Below are 15,479 nucleotides of genomic sequence, written 5' to 3'. Positions count from 1 at the left end.
TGATTAGATACAACAAAAGGTGTTCCTAGGATAGGGGTGGTGGTCTTTCCTAACCTAAAAAGAACCAAAAAAACTACACATCATTTACCTTTATACAGCTAGAAAAATAGGTTTACTTGTGTAACCAGAATAAAAAATCTAGCAGAGCAGGAGTGACATCCTTCTAACCTTAAAGCTATTTATAACATTATACCACTTTATATAGAGTCTAGCAGTCTTTTCCTTTTAGAGCTCATGACATTATCTAGAATTTCATTAGCACCCCCTCGTATCAGACAAGGTCAGGAGTGGCACACTGGCTTTATTATATTAGCTCTGCTCTCTCCTGCCTGCTGACCCATCCACTAAAATGGAAACCATTAATATATTTAACATGCCACTGTTAACATCTGAACCGAAAACAGACACTAATGTACCAAAAATATCTAAACAGGATATAACATTTCTCCTTAACAATAAAAATAGATGCTGGTCAGATATTAGCTTTTCAGGTTTTATACTAATTGTTTTAAGCATTCACATGTGTGAGAAATAACTGTTAAAAAAAGAAACACTCCATACATAACATTAAGAGTTTCCTTAATATTTTCTATAAAACCCTACATTTACTAGTACGTAAAAACCACAAATAAAAATGACTAACAAATAAACAGTCTAATACAAAAATGTGTACAGTATGTACATTAAGGGTTAGCTTTGAGAACACCTGTTTTTATACAAATAACTCCGATGTTGTTTAAGCCTGAAAAGAGCTGGGAGGAAGTAACGCCTGTTTCTGAAAGTCATAAAGCATTTCGGATATGGATACAATATGTGGTTAGAATTGTATTGGAAAAGAGATAACAAAATGATGTCAATTTTTCCAAGGAATTAACAGTGTACAGAAGTCACCATTGTATCCATACAGTCAGAATAATTGACACCAGATGCAGTCAATTCTTCTGAGCCAGCCGTAAACACATTGAGCTGGAATATATAAAGCTATCTGGAGAAAGCTATCACTACAGGCTGAACAGCTTAATTCACTGACACGCTGTAGACGACAGCTCATAACCCTTCTTTACTCCCACAGGACTACAGTGCTTACTTCTGTTTAGGTTAATGGACATTTCTTACCTCTACACCTCTCCCCGTTCTTTTTTTCCTTGTAACAAAAAAGGAAGAAAAGGACAAAACAAGACTGAGCAAATGGGAACCTTTTGGAGACTTGTCAACAATGCGACCTACTTAGCCATTGCTGGCAAAATCACCAACCAGAAGCAGACATGCAGATATACCAGAGCTTCAGGTTCTGCTTGTGAGCCCTTGTACATCTTCTTAACATCCAATTTGGCAAAAACCATGTTCAAAAAGTGATGTTCATGCTTGAATTGAGCAGTGTATGAGCATGCATTTTTCTATAAGCCTTGTATAGGATTCCATCCTATCAGTTGAGGTGGTATGTCAACATGAAGACACTATAAATAGGGCAAAACGTATTTTTGTACCCCAAAAAGGGAAGTTCAGCCACATTTCTGCTCCTTCTTACATTATAAGAAGAGGACAATTGGTATTTACATCTGCCAACAATTTGTTTCTTCCTTTGTTTTATTTTTATCTAGCCATAAATTCTTTTAAAGCATACCATGACTACTTGCTCTACAACAGCTAAGGGATATTTCCTGTCACAATGTTGTATCCAAGCTATAAGTTTTTTTTACTTTTACCAAAATGTAGTCAAATGTCAGCAAGACTCAATTTCCTTCATCAAGAAAAGGATATTTGTGGCCAAGCTGATGTTGTTTCAGCACTTGCGTGGAAGGGCTTTCCGATGTGACAGTAAAAGCATTTCCACAAGCAGAGTCTATTACATTTCTGTAGGCAGAAGTACTGGCATTCTTTGTCTGAAACAATGTTTTCACCAAATCCTGTCCACAGAGCAACAGCCATAAGAGTTGGAATCCCATGTGTTGTTACTCCACTTGGAAATCTTTGTTAACCACCGTTCATCCTAACAAGTATGAATAAAGACTGCAAATAAATATAGTTTAAGAAACAATATTCCACTAATGCAATGGGTAGATAAAGACCTCTGATGAAGACTGCCAACTGATAACTATAAATACTGTATCTGTATAGTTTAAAATGAAATAATCACACGCATTAAATCCAGACATACTGTACATATAAACAAATAAGATAAAATGTATTCTAAAATGCAAATACAAGGCATGGTCATACCCTAGTTAAAAGACAGATAAGTAGATTCACAGTACTTTTAGAAGATACAGCAAGTGCTACAATAAACATGAGAGTACAATAATTTTCTGCCTATTTCCCTTGAACTGTCTTTTGTTCTACTTAAGCTCTAATGGAATTGGAACATCTATTGCTCTATTATACATTATCAGTGGTCCTATCCCTTTAGCTATTAAAGATGTCAGGTTGTCTGTGTTCTTAGGATTCTTACTCTACTGGAGCAAAACTGAGGTTCACTGCTTGAAGGAAACAATCCAAATGTGTTAATGGTTGAATCAGAAAAACAAGTTCATGCATAATCTGTACTGTACATCAAGACAGCACGGAGCTTGGAAAGGAAGTTTCCCATTTCCACAACACAGTGCAGGAAAACAAGTGAGCATCAATTTCTTTTCCAGGAAATACTGGAAACCACTATTAAACAAAACTCTGGAAAATGTGCAGGAAAGGCAGTTTTTAAAAATAGGCAATTAATCATCCATCACCATCAGGGACAGAAAGGAATCACATCCAGTTCCAAATGACTGGACCAAATATCCACATATGTAACAGAGATTTACTTGAAGAGGAATGCAGATGTACGTATCTCATTGTTGATTTTGGCCAAGGACAAAAAACGTTCTGTCACTTTCCCCTGAGAATTTGTATATAATTGAAACGGCCTGGAACAGCCTACTAAGCCCATGTCAATGGAGCCCATATCATCACTTCTTTCAAAACAGCTGGTTGTGATCCAGATCACGACTAAAAACTAAACGAGCTATTTGGAGCAAACATTTGCAAAGTTTCAGTTAGATGTGCATGGACTAGTCTAAGTCAATTATTTTTTTCATAGAAGAAGCCAACCGAGCATACAATTTAATTAAAAACATTTATTTAAATTAATTAGAAAAGGCCTCAATTTAAAAAGAATCGTTTTATTCAGTTCGACCAACCATATTTGAATTTGTCTCAGTGGAACTGACAGCTGGATTTTAAACCACTGACTGGTCTAAAATTGAATTCATCTTGGAAGCCTCAACGTAAAGCTAAACTTTGACATGCAGTAAATTTTAAGTACATTTAATAAGTCTTGCATTTGTAGATGCAGAATTTCAGGTGATTGTGCCGTTCTGCTGCCTGCTGGTGGCAAGTTCACATTGAGGGTATTTTATTACATAGACAGGTGGACAGGAGCACACAGTAGGCTGTACACAAGTGGCTAAGTGCCTCTGAGGCTAGAGGGAGTGGAGTCAGCAGTGGGATATTGGCCTCACAGCACACCAGAAACCCCTGACACTACCAGGGTTCTTGTACATCTAGGAACCAATTGTCCCAATCAAAGATTCTGTTCTAGAACTAGGAGGAAAAAGCAGCAGGTCACAATCACTGCTTGAGTCTGTGTTGTCAAGTAGCAATCAATGTCTCGCACTGAATGGCACACAGCTTTTCTACATTGGTGGACTTCCAAGCCAAGAAATAAGCTGATGGAATTATGCCAAACAATTGCTAATATATTTTTTAATTCACTTAAGAAAAAAAATTAAATTGTAGATTGACTCTTTAATACACAACCACAGGAAGAATAGTAACTACTGTTACTACTGGTATCAAATTCCTGAGCATTCGCTTACATCCAGAAAAGAAAACAAACATTGTATTGAACATAATAAATGTAAGAGAAATAATTTGGTTTCTATCAGGCTACAGTAAAGCTTGAAGCCTGGACTTCATACAACTAAGGGAATATTGCTTACATTCTATTAATCTCTTCTGAAAAAAGCTTTCAATGAAGCAAACTCCTTGTTTATGCTGAATTCAACCTCACAAACTCCCTGTTGACTGATGTATTTTGTTTCAGCCTGTGACCTTGCAGAGTCTGCATGACCTCAGCTCATCTCTCCACAATATAAAATAGAAAGCAGTCTCTTAGCAAGCATGGCAGTGCAGAATCCACACTGCCAAATTTATTTCAAGATCCACTAAGCTTTCCACTCTTCTACCACACGAACCTTCAAGATTCGAAATAAAATCAGATCAACTAGTACTGATAAAAAGCGCTAGCTTTTTATAAGTGGATGAATTAGGCCAGATCATAACGCACACTCTCACTGTTTAATAAAAATCAATTGCAATGGGCTGTGGTAGGTCCATTTTGCAGACTCAACATCTCTTCAGCACAGCACATCAGCTTCCAGAGTGACACACAAGATGTGACTGCCTCACTGCCAGGAAGTTTCCCCTCTGTCCCACCAGTGGAAATGTAGCACCAGAACACTGCTTCACACAAAGAGAATGAACATAATCTTCCAGATCATCACTACGTCATCCAGCCTATATCAAGAACACACAATTTGGAATATAAAGCAGAATACTTTGTAATAATAAAAAAAATAAAGAAAATGTTACAAGTTTAATGGCGCAAAAGACATAGCACAAGTGATGAAAACATGTCTGAAGCAAAAACTTGCATTAAGTCAATACGGATTCGTACAAGCACTCACATGTACTATAAATTCCTTTTTAATTCAGTAAACCTGGTTGCTTAATTAACATGGGAGAAATCAATAACTGCACCCAATTTATTTAGGACATCATTGACCCGTGTCCTACATTCAGTCACAAATCAGTTCAAAGAAGTGCAATGTACAGGATTTTATAATCAAGCATTCATAACCTCGTCAGTGAAAACCCACCAGTTAAATGTAAATTGCACAGAGACTTTTATGAGTTATCCTTATCCCAATAACTAGCATTCCAATGCAACACAAACACTTCTTCAGAAAATATATGGGGTAGTGTAATGCCTGTCTCACATACACTTATAAGACATAATGAGTTATGCCGGTATTAACATGCACTTTTGCTGATGATTGCTAGCTTGTTCACCTGTTAAATAAATTCTTCTGCTTTAATGTTCTGTGGCATGTAGATTACACTGGATGGTAAATAACCATAATTGCTGTCCAGTAACTTAAGAATAGATTATTGAACAACACAACCATTTGACTTGAAGTTTAGGTAGAAATGGCTTTTTTTTAAATAAATGCGACACATTTCATTAACTATTACTGGCAAACCATTAAAGCTCACAGTAAAGGCATTCCTGCTATGAAGGACCTCTCAGGACCCTTCTATGTTACAAACGCTTCATATTTTCTTACCATTTCTCTTGTTTTAACTTGTAACCATCTCTTTTCTACATTAGTCACCAGAGAGATTAAATAATTATTAAATTCATTGTGTTGAAATACAGATCTGCTTCCTTTGTTTCATGTTATTTCAGATCTTTATTATTTTTTTTTACTCAAAAGCTTTACCTTTACATCTCTGTGCAGCTAAGTTTGTCCATTACGACAGTTGTCTTTCAAAACCAGCTGAGCTTAGAGCCTTTTGAAAAATGCAGATCTGTTTCAAAGTGTCTCAGGTGACGTTTTGAGTAATTTAATTAAATCTAATCTGCCATTCATCTGCAACAAAAACAGCACTCAAAACAAGAAGACACTTGTGCACTTGTTCGTACTCCCAACACTGTGCCACTGCTAACCAGCCCAGACGTATTTTGCTAATACATTTCTGTATTAAACTTCTACATCTCAGCACTGAAAACCAATTTAGTGATCAGGCTGCTAGTTTTCAAAACCAATTTAACAAACATGCAAGATAAAAAAGGAATATTTCCATTTTAATAAAATTAAACACTTTAATTATGACTAAATACACATTTCCATTGTAAATCCTAGTCCATTCGTTACTGTCTTGAAGTGTTTTCTCCTTTATTCCCAGGTTATCTTCAAGCCTGCATTTGTTGATAAAAGTCATAATGTCACTGAAGCCAATGAACTATTTTGTGTGACTTCAATGGTTTTGACATGAGGAAACCTGTTATGACTTTTAGCTGGCTTCTTTTCTCATCCTGCAACTAAAAATAATTTCAGCAATCCCGTGATGTTGTACTTTAAACAACCTCAAAACTTGCCAAACTCTTTAAAAAAAAGCAACAACAGCAGCATCCCCTCAACCACCCACAGAAACACAGGCGACACAGATAGCAAACCAGATACAATACAAAACCAATAAAACCATAACTGCAATGAGGTAGTGAACTAACATAACACTGACAATTCCTGAAATGAAAAAAATAAGGTTTGATGCCACAAAGTAAAAGCTTAAGCATAGGAGGAACTTTTGAAGTTACTGGGCAGCCTGGTGGTGGACTGGTTAGTGTTAGTGTTTGCAAGGGTTTACTCCAGGTGCTCCAGTTTGCTCCCAGTCCAAAGACATGCGAGCAGGTTAACTGGGTTAACTGGCTTCTGGGGAAACTGTCTACCCTGCCATGGACGGGCATCGCCTCAAGGGTGTACCCCACCTTATGCCCACTGCTTGCCATTAACAGGCTCTCATTCCCCTGTGACCCTGCACTGGATAAAGCATTCATAGGGCACCTATAAAAAACAGTTCATATATCTGGCTTCTGTTTCCTTTAATATCTAGCATTGATACATTTGCAAAGGTTCATATTCTGCAGAACAATTTTGTATCACATACAAGAACACAAGTGCCACATCATCACAAAACTACACTTTTTTCCAGGACACCTTGAGACACGATATCAGCTTGAGACCCCGAATATCCAGTATGAATGGAATGTGATTGAAGGGGTTGTGTCAAATCTGGGGTGAAGGGACAATGCACAGTGGTAGCAAAGTGAATGAGAATAGCAGACTAGAGTTAAAAAAATAAAGACAGAAAAAAACAGCTTGCAATGGAAGAAAAAGTCATCCTACTTCTGCTTCTTTTCTAAATAAAATACAGTAGATGACAAAAATCACAATGATGAATGCAAGAGTACAAAACATACCAAGAAAAAGGCAAGTCTGGGGAATACCACTGGCTAGTTAAAAACCTAGAGTCTGACTTACAGGATACAAGAACAGGTCCATTCTCTTGCTTCAGTTATAGTACCACTAAACAAACGGCAACACTTCTATTTCAGTTTGAACTCGATTCATTCGCCCTGCTCACAAACAGGTTCAAGTATATTCTGCTCTCTACCAATGCATGAAGAGAGGATAGAGAAGCAGCAACTACACATTGGCCTTTTGAGTCCCCCCCCCCCCACCCATCAGGACTAAAAAAACTTCCAGGTAGTGATGCTGGTGTTCAGGGACCTTTGCGTTTCAAGGTGAGATGCCCTTTTTTTCCCCCTGGAAAGAGTTAGAGGATCTTTTTTCTGCTGTTCAAAATGTTGATGACAAGGGTAACTGACAGAAAAGGTACACTGCCTTCATTCATCCCTTTCTTATGCTACTTGACAAGGCATAAAGAAAGCCTGGGAACTTATTCAAACGTGAAAGCTACACAATGATTCCCAATTTTCAAAATCCTGTTTGCTCATGCTTGTGCATTAACATCACATACAAATAAAAGAGTATTTTTTTAAACCAGAGTCCAGTAGAAGTTAATGATTTCCCAAAAGGATAAGTGAGAGAACTGTCTAACAAAATGTACAATCTTATGGAACAAGTATTAGGTTTAATAGTTTAAAAAGTAATAGAATAAACCTGTTCCTTTGCAGACTACACATGCTGATGCAGCTACCCGCCTGTACAATCTTATAATGCATAACTCAGATACACCCCTCAAGAGTACTGTAGGTCACCTGATATAATTAGCTGTGGATTCTAAAAGGCAGTACTGTTGTCTTACAGGTGAATGATTAAACGATATACTATTAACTCTCAGGAGAGTTCAACAACAAGGCACAGTAGCTTTTGACAAGATGAAGGACAAAATGTTCTGGAAAGCTTAATAAGCTTCTGCCTAACTTTCATTCAGACTGTCATTATATTTTCCCTACAGGCAGGAGCTACCGACAAGATCTACAGAGCAGGTAGTGCACACTTTGGCAACAGTCAACATGTGGTTAGTTAACTCTCAAGAAATTTCTTTAACCTTATTTATTTCTATAGAAGCTTTTACCATAAGGCTAGTGTAAACATTCTGAAAGAAAAATATCAATTTCTTTTCCTTCCTGAAACGGAGTACTTCACCAATTTCGACGTCATTTACAATTAGGTTTTACTGTAATTTAAATCTTAGAACTACACTTTTTGCTTCCACACTACTTTTTACACTTGTAAGGAACCCTCCTCAGCTGAAAAAGGTAAATCTCTTTCTTGGCAATTAAAGATTGAAAAACAAACACACTATTCACGTTACTCTCACCTTCCAAATAAATCAAATTTTACTAATGCTGAACACTTTTAAACAACACTGTTAATGAATATTTCCTATATAAAATCCAACTTTCTCAAAGCCCAAATATCTGACATTACAAAACCTACACTTTACAATCCAAACCCTATGTAACCCAGGCAGAACATAAAAGGCTCCTGAGTGAAAACCATGTAACATTTGATAACGGAACCATCTTTATCCTGTGGCAAACTCTTGAAAGTCTGCAGCTTAATATTGATTTTAAGGGGTTAAGTCCATCTAGGCTCAGACAGTGTTCAAGCAGGACAGCTATGTTCAAAGGGCCAAAACTAAATCACCCCATGCTGTTCTCCTTTTCACATTCACAACAGGGTTACTCACTTGCCATTTTTCCAAAAGCAGCCATTGTTTTCCCTCCAGCTTTATTATTGACAGCTCGGTCTTATATACCCTAGCCAAACAAAACCTCCTGCTGCATAGACTTCTGAAAATGGCTCCTTATTCACAAGGGCTTAACACATCTTTCAGCCTCCCTGTTCATCGTGAGTAAGAAGGCAGCCAGGTCTGGATGAAGTGAAGTACACTATATTTAGGAACAGGTAAAAGTTTATTCCATGCCGAAAGGAAGTGACAAGAGACGCAATGTTTTGGCGGTTGACCCTTCTTCACAGAAGCCTTCTTCTGTGGAGACTTCTTTTACATTGTAGATACACAAGTCCACTGAATGAACAGTAACGGTGTTAGAGGGGCCTGTAGGGGACGCTCTCCCTGTGGTCTGTGCAGGTCCTAATGCCCCAGGATAGTGATGGGGACACTACACTGTAAAAAGGCACCGTCCTTCAGATGAGATGTAAAACTGATGTCCAGACTCTCTGTGGTTATTAAAAGTCCCAGGGCATTTCCCTAAAACAGTAGGAGTGTCCTGGCCCATTGGCCTTTACCAGTCATGGCCTCCTAATAATCCCCATCAATAAATCTGGCTTCATCACTCTGCTCTCCTCCCCACTGAGAGCTGGTGTGTGGGGAGTGTACTGTGCACGCTATGGCTGACATCACATCATCCAGGTGGGGCTGCTCATTGGTGGTGGTGGAGGGGAGTCCCCATTACCTGTATAGTGCTTTGAGTGGAGTGTCCAGAAAAGCACTATATATGAGTAAGGAATTGTCATTATCATTACCATTATTATTATTAAAAACCAACACCAGCGTCACCAAAAAGTCATCCCGCGATTTTCAGGACGCATATGCCAGCTGCTGAAGGACAGGCTCCAAATATTACAACTACTGTAGATATAACAATGAATTCCAAATAAGCTACATCCTTACTTTATTTCCAGACCAAGGAGTCTGTTTTCTTGCACTGAGTCTGCTCAGCGAGTCAGCAAGCTTTCAGTCCAAAAATGTACAAGCTCAGTGCGGAGCCTGTCAAAACTATACTTTTTCCTGGCATCCTGTGAAGAGAGCAAAACTAGGCAGCCACACACAAAAACACAATATTCTGAAAGCGATAGATACAATAGCGATCCAGTACTGTGCTTTCTACAATAATAAAGCTTTTCATTTGAAATATGGAAGAAACTTGCCTGCTCTTGTTTTTAACCACTATCTTCTTATGTTCTAAACAGTTTAGGACCCAAATAATTTGTAATATTTATTCAATACAGTGCTAAAAATGCAACAGATGTATTACAAAAAACTTAAATGATTTTTACAAGCTTCTTGTTTTGAGACTTAAAAGGTATAATTAAATTATTCAAACTTCTTCTGAAAAGTTTAAAGAAAATTGTTCACATACTGTAACATCTCACTTTGCCTCACAATTACTGATATCTAATGATGCTTTAAGAATTAATCAAAGGCCACAAAGGATTGCCTGTGGTTAACCGCAAGTGTCCTCTCTATATAAGGCTACACCTTTAAGTAAGCGCAATTCTTAACCACTGTTTATGTCATGCAAAGGGAAACAGATTACAACTCCTCAGACTGGAAATTGTGGCTTTTGTTTCCTGAAACACTTCAAAAGCATAAAGTGAAAACTACTTGTGTTTTCCACATACATCTTACTTCTTTGTGCAGATCACGTTGCAACAATACATCTACCTTGAATTTGACAGAAGTAATAACTCCCGCAGTAGGAACAGTCAGAAATGCAAATTGTTGTTCTTTATAAGCAACTCTTCACAGGTAACATCACAAATTTGCCTGTGTGCGCTTTTCCCTGTCTACCGCACCACGGCACTGGTAAACGTTCAAGCTTATCAGGGGAAACGTTGCTAGGTAGCATGTTAATGTGCAACAGGACCAAAATTAGGAAGTGACAGAGCTGCTGCACAAATGAGAAGAACTCAGTGGGGCAACTAGAGGACTTCATATGAACCAAAGCAGTCTTAACTCTTGTACTGCAAACTCACTATCAACATGTTCTCTGAGTTCACCCCTTTATCGTTCCTTCTGTTGATTCCATTTAATTTTCCACACAGGCCACGCCATGCCTGACAGACCACTTGTCAACAGCTCTCTCTAGAGTCAGTTGGAAAAGTAAATAAACAAGAGGCATGCCCCCTTTCCAGGCTCTGAAAGCATGGGGGTAGCTCCGCCAGTATAGTACAGTAGGTACAGTAAAACACCAGTAGCATCACTCATTACAAAACCACAATACGATCATGTGAGTTTAACTCCACAGGAGAATCATTTTCCTCAAGTGAAGCAAGACCAGAGCAGATTTCAACGCAACCTTCAATGCCCTATACTTCTGCTGTAGATTAAACCCTGGAGTCCTGGGACACCGATATTCGCCCACAGCTCTCTGTGAATTCCAGCAGTTTCACAGCACTGTACTATATTTCTGCACTGAGCACAAAGCACCGGACTCCAGATCTGTACTGGGTATCAACACAGTCCTCCACAGCGCCAGCTCTGGAACCACGCGATTCCACAGCACTGCCCCACTGAACAAGGGGAAGTGGGCTCCAGCAGTCACCTTAATCTTGTCAAGGGAGGGGCATCACCCTTACACAGACAATGTAAATAGAAAGGGAAAGCCCTAAACCCCTAATGGCTTAATCCTACCCTGAAAATAAAAAGATGGGGCCCTTTTTGCAGAGCTCACTCCGATTACAATACTGACTGGTGACAGAGAAAAGTTTATGAAACTGAGATTTTTATCTTTTCCTTTGGTAAGTGCAGGAGGTACTTGAAAACAAAAGGCAGTGGTAGATACACTTTCACTGATGTGAAGCAACAAAACTAGCAGCTCAATATCCTTTTCCTGTCCAATGATTGCTCTAGCGCTACAGAGATTAAGCTGTTGTGCTAAACCAGTCTATTCTGCAAAACAAAGGTGCCAGGCAGGATTACTGTTAGTCCACCAAGGGGTCACTTTGCAGCCACCAATTAAAACAGACAGGTCTTTGACAGTTCAGGCTTCTGGAGAAAATTCACATCAACAGAGTGATGCATGCAAACTCCGCATGGAAGAAACCTCAGGCCAGAACTGAACCCTGGACTCAAGAGCTATGCAGCAGCACCACTAAACCTCAGAACACTGTCCCCCCCCCTGAAAACTAGAAAACATATTAAAAGCATAATTGTGGTATATACGACAACTAACTCCTGTATCCTCTTTCTGTCTCACTTGTACACCAGCTACACACTTTCGACTTCCGAAAAGAGAGACATATCCCCCCCAAAATCTTAACATTACCAGCGAAAACTCATCCTGCGCTAGGATGTACACCAGACCACATGCCGAAGCCTGTTGAAAACACCGCAAAATGGAGAGCTGTGTTAATTTCGTCGGGCCTCTACAATGCTTAACAATACACCACATGGCCGGCAAACACGCTCCCCCGCTCCGCCTACTTGACAACACCGGTAGAGTAGGAGCAGATTAATGGCTATCGTTGCGCCACACTAATCCTATCTTTGTGCCACACACAAAACTAACAGAAAGCCAGTTGCTAGTTTAAACCCCCCCCCATGAGCTCCGGTCCATCACGGAGCTGGGATGCGAAGACAACCGGCAACCGGTTTTATTTTAATCGCTCGGCTCTCTGCCGTCCCTCTCCCTATTTCTGGTTTAAGCCGATTTGAAAACGACAGACTGTACAGTATCAGCAGCGGCTCAGTGGGCCGATACGGGCAGTTGACACTGCACCGTGGGAAAGTCGGACAGGAACTACCGCACAGGCTTTGTAATGAATGATACATGATAGCAGGATTAAAAACCAGGGTGAAGGTTTTGCACGCTGCTACATGAAAGAAGGTTACAGTTTAATGCATCGCACGTAAATAATTACAGTTTCACACCGGTGTGCACCGGCACACTAGACACTCATTTTGGTAAAAGGTACCTCTTAATGTGAATTATTGTTGTCTTCATTCGCCCCAGTCTCCCCAGAGGAATGATATGACCTCCGTCGTTTACTGCAGCAGTGCTTCAAACGCTCAGAGAAGCAGCTCGCGAAAAAAACAGCTTTATTAAACATTTTAATAGAACTCACTGCAAGACGTCTTATCTTAATAGTCGGAGGTGTTCAAATCCGAGTTAAAAAAAAGTTTAGTTTCGTAAACAGGAACAGCCCGCCCCGATCTCCCGTTTCTATTTTTCATACAGAGGTGGCCACACGTTTTTGAAAAGAGATTTGGAAGCATAAATGATAATCACGCCACGGTTTGTAAAAATATCAGGTATTGAGAGAAATGTAGAAATGAGCCTCCACCATGCCTGTGTTTCACATATGTTTTTTATTCAACAATGCAAGTTACCGCATTGGTCACAGAAAAAAAAAGACAAAGACACACTACAGTAACTAAAAAAAATAACTGAAAGTTGCCGACGATTTCAGACAAGAGCCGAGGCCTAACTGCACGTAAACCTAACTTTGCTCGTTTATCTACCAAAACAAAACCCCGACTAATTGTTTCGTCTTCAAGGTCTGCTGAAGGGTTTGCTCACACAACCACCGATTGGCGGAAATTTAAAAATAATTAAAGATTACGTTGCTACTGCAAAGGACGCTACACAGTTCATGCGAGCCAACTATCAGCTTCGCAAGTACGGATGTACATATTTGCTTACACTTTTTTTAACTAAAAATAGAAAACAATTGGACGGCATCCTTTTAAGTTTAAAACAAAAATCACTGCAATGCTTCTGTCCGCCTTCCTTTCTGCTCTCCCCCACCGCTAGCGACTGTGCTCGCAGATGTTGCCTATTGCCTTTACAAAACGCATTTTGTCTCCATTCAGTTTTTTTTTGGGGGGGGGGAGGTCTGTACTGCCATTTCAAAATGTCACTATTGTGTCTTCTCAAACTGTTTCAATCCACCCACCTTTAGCGGCGTTGTCTTCCTGCAAGGTTTTGGTTACTGCTTTCCAGACATTACAGCCCAGAAGACACAGCAGAATCGCTGCGGACCTGCTTATTTCCACCCGCATTCTCACGCCTTTTTTTTTTTAAATCGGGAGCAGTAACTCAGGTTTATGCCTTCACATCAGATACTGATCTGGTGCAATCTGGTGCATTTCTCTGTCTTCCATATTGGTTTAATCCGCAAGCCCTGTCTTCTATTTGTATTAGTCCTTTGCTGTATTGAATTTCTTATATCCTAGTTCTGCATCCCTCTTGTCCCTCTCGCCGCTTGGCTCCCTTTTCCTAAAAAGAGCTACAGCAGAAGCTCCACCAACATTAACCGTTGCGCTACCGGAGACCTCCCCCGGCTGCGCACATAATAGAGGGCGAACACGCCACCTGCAGGCCTCTTGTGTCTTGTTGTCCGCACCATGCCCAAATTAAAAACATGAGCGCTGAGCAGCGGCTAAAAACGAAAAAGAATGACCTACGTGGCTGTAAAGATAGCAGCTTCGTCCCTGTAAAGATGGGCTGAAATTCACCAATGCTTCTTCTACTCGGCGGGCCGGTCTATATCCTTACTCCCTCCTGCCTGCCATATTTGAGGGATATCTTCATATCGTCTATGTTTATAAAACCCCCACTCGAAAGCCAAGGCTTCTTTCTATGGAGGGTTAGCTCGCAGCTGATTTGAAAAAACAAACAAACAGCACAAGTCAGCCACTTCAATGGCAAGTGTTTCGAGTTCTAAACTCTTCTGCCGTGCTGAGAGAGCGAGCTGTCTCTGACCGGCAGCTCATACACGGGCACGGCAGTACCTGCTGGGTACCGGCCAGACACCTCGTCACATGCACGGCCATGCGTCTGCTTTTACTCGAGGTTTAGTTGAACAAGAAGTACAGAAGGGTGTAAACCCTTTGCATACCATCCCCAAACAGTACGTTTAAAGAAACATGAAGACTATGCTCACATGAGCACTCTAAAAAGCTTTAAGATTCAATACTGCAGAAAATGACAAGTAACTCACCATGTTTCTGGAAATTTGTGTTATGGAGAAATTGGAGATGGCTTAATCACCAGTATAACCTTAGCAATTTATGTAACAATGCATGCAATTGATGTATTTTTACTTTGCACTCCGTATTGGCTAAATTGTACTCTGGACGTTCTTTCTTTGTGAATTTGTTTTGCTGTTAAGTCTCTCATGCCAAGAACATTAAGTTCCTTCTGCCTTCTGGTCTTCTGGAGCGACATGTCTAAATCTGTTCCTGGTGTTGCATAACAACACACAAAGGCACTTTAAGTTATCATGCAATTCTTTTCTCTCTCCAAAATGGATTGGTTTTTGAACAATAGGATGCTTTTATTGGGCTGCATGGGAACACTCAAAACAATTGTCACCCAGAAAATGTAAAAGCTCTTGTGTTGTTCATTTAGGTGCTGTCTGGATTGTGGATTCATGGGACATAATATTTGTTTTTGAAGCCAGACAGAGAATGACAATTCTATACCTTATTGGTTTGTTATGTGGTGTAATGCAGTAAAATAAAATGAACATTACACAGGTAGGCTATCCTCTTGGTTTGACAGTTCATTTCCTATAATCATTTCTAATATTACTTGTTGCACGAAATCAGCTTTCTCCATTGAAGCAAGGAAAACTGACTACGAGGCTCATGATTTCAGTGAA

At 39.7% G+C, this 15,479-nt stretch overlaps 1 protein-coding gene across 5 annotated transcripts in view; it reads right to left on the bottom strand.

Moving 5' to 3' along the window:
* Window positions 1–14,961, bottom strand: part of fam171a1 (family with sequence similarity 171 member A1) — a 58,805-nt gene extending 43,844 nt beyond the window's left edge. Inside the window, exon 1 of one of the 5 annotated variants that reach the window (XM_088600625.1) lies at window positions 14,817–14,961. Coding sequence is in view for 2 of the 5 variants with exons in the window: in XM_088600623.1 (XP_088456749.1) it covers window positions 13,770–13,875 (106 nt within the window). In the remaining 3 variants the exon portion in view is untranslated. Of the gene's footprint in view, window positions 1–12,788; window positions 13,719–13,769; window positions 14,172–14,280; window positions 14,528–14,816 lie in introns of those variants that run through there. The other 4 variants (XM_088600626.1, XM_088600623.1, XM_088600622.1 and 1 more) reach the window with 4 other exon arrangements.
* Between the last annotated feature and the right edge of the window lie 518 nt (window positions 14,962–15,479).

The sequence above is a fragment of the Lepisosteus platostomus genome, chromosome 12 (assembly GCF_059453375.1).
Source record: "Lepisosteus platostomus isolate fLepPlt1 chromosome 12, fLepPlt1.hap1, whole genome shotgun sequence".
Classification (NCBI taxonomy): domain Eukaryota; kingdom Metazoa; phylum Chordata; class Actinopteri; order Semionotiformes; family Lepisosteidae; genus Lepisosteus; species Lepisosteus platostomus.
The sequence above is the reverse complement of the archived record's forward strand: the minus strand, read 5'-3'. Positions and strand labels throughout refer to the sequence as shown.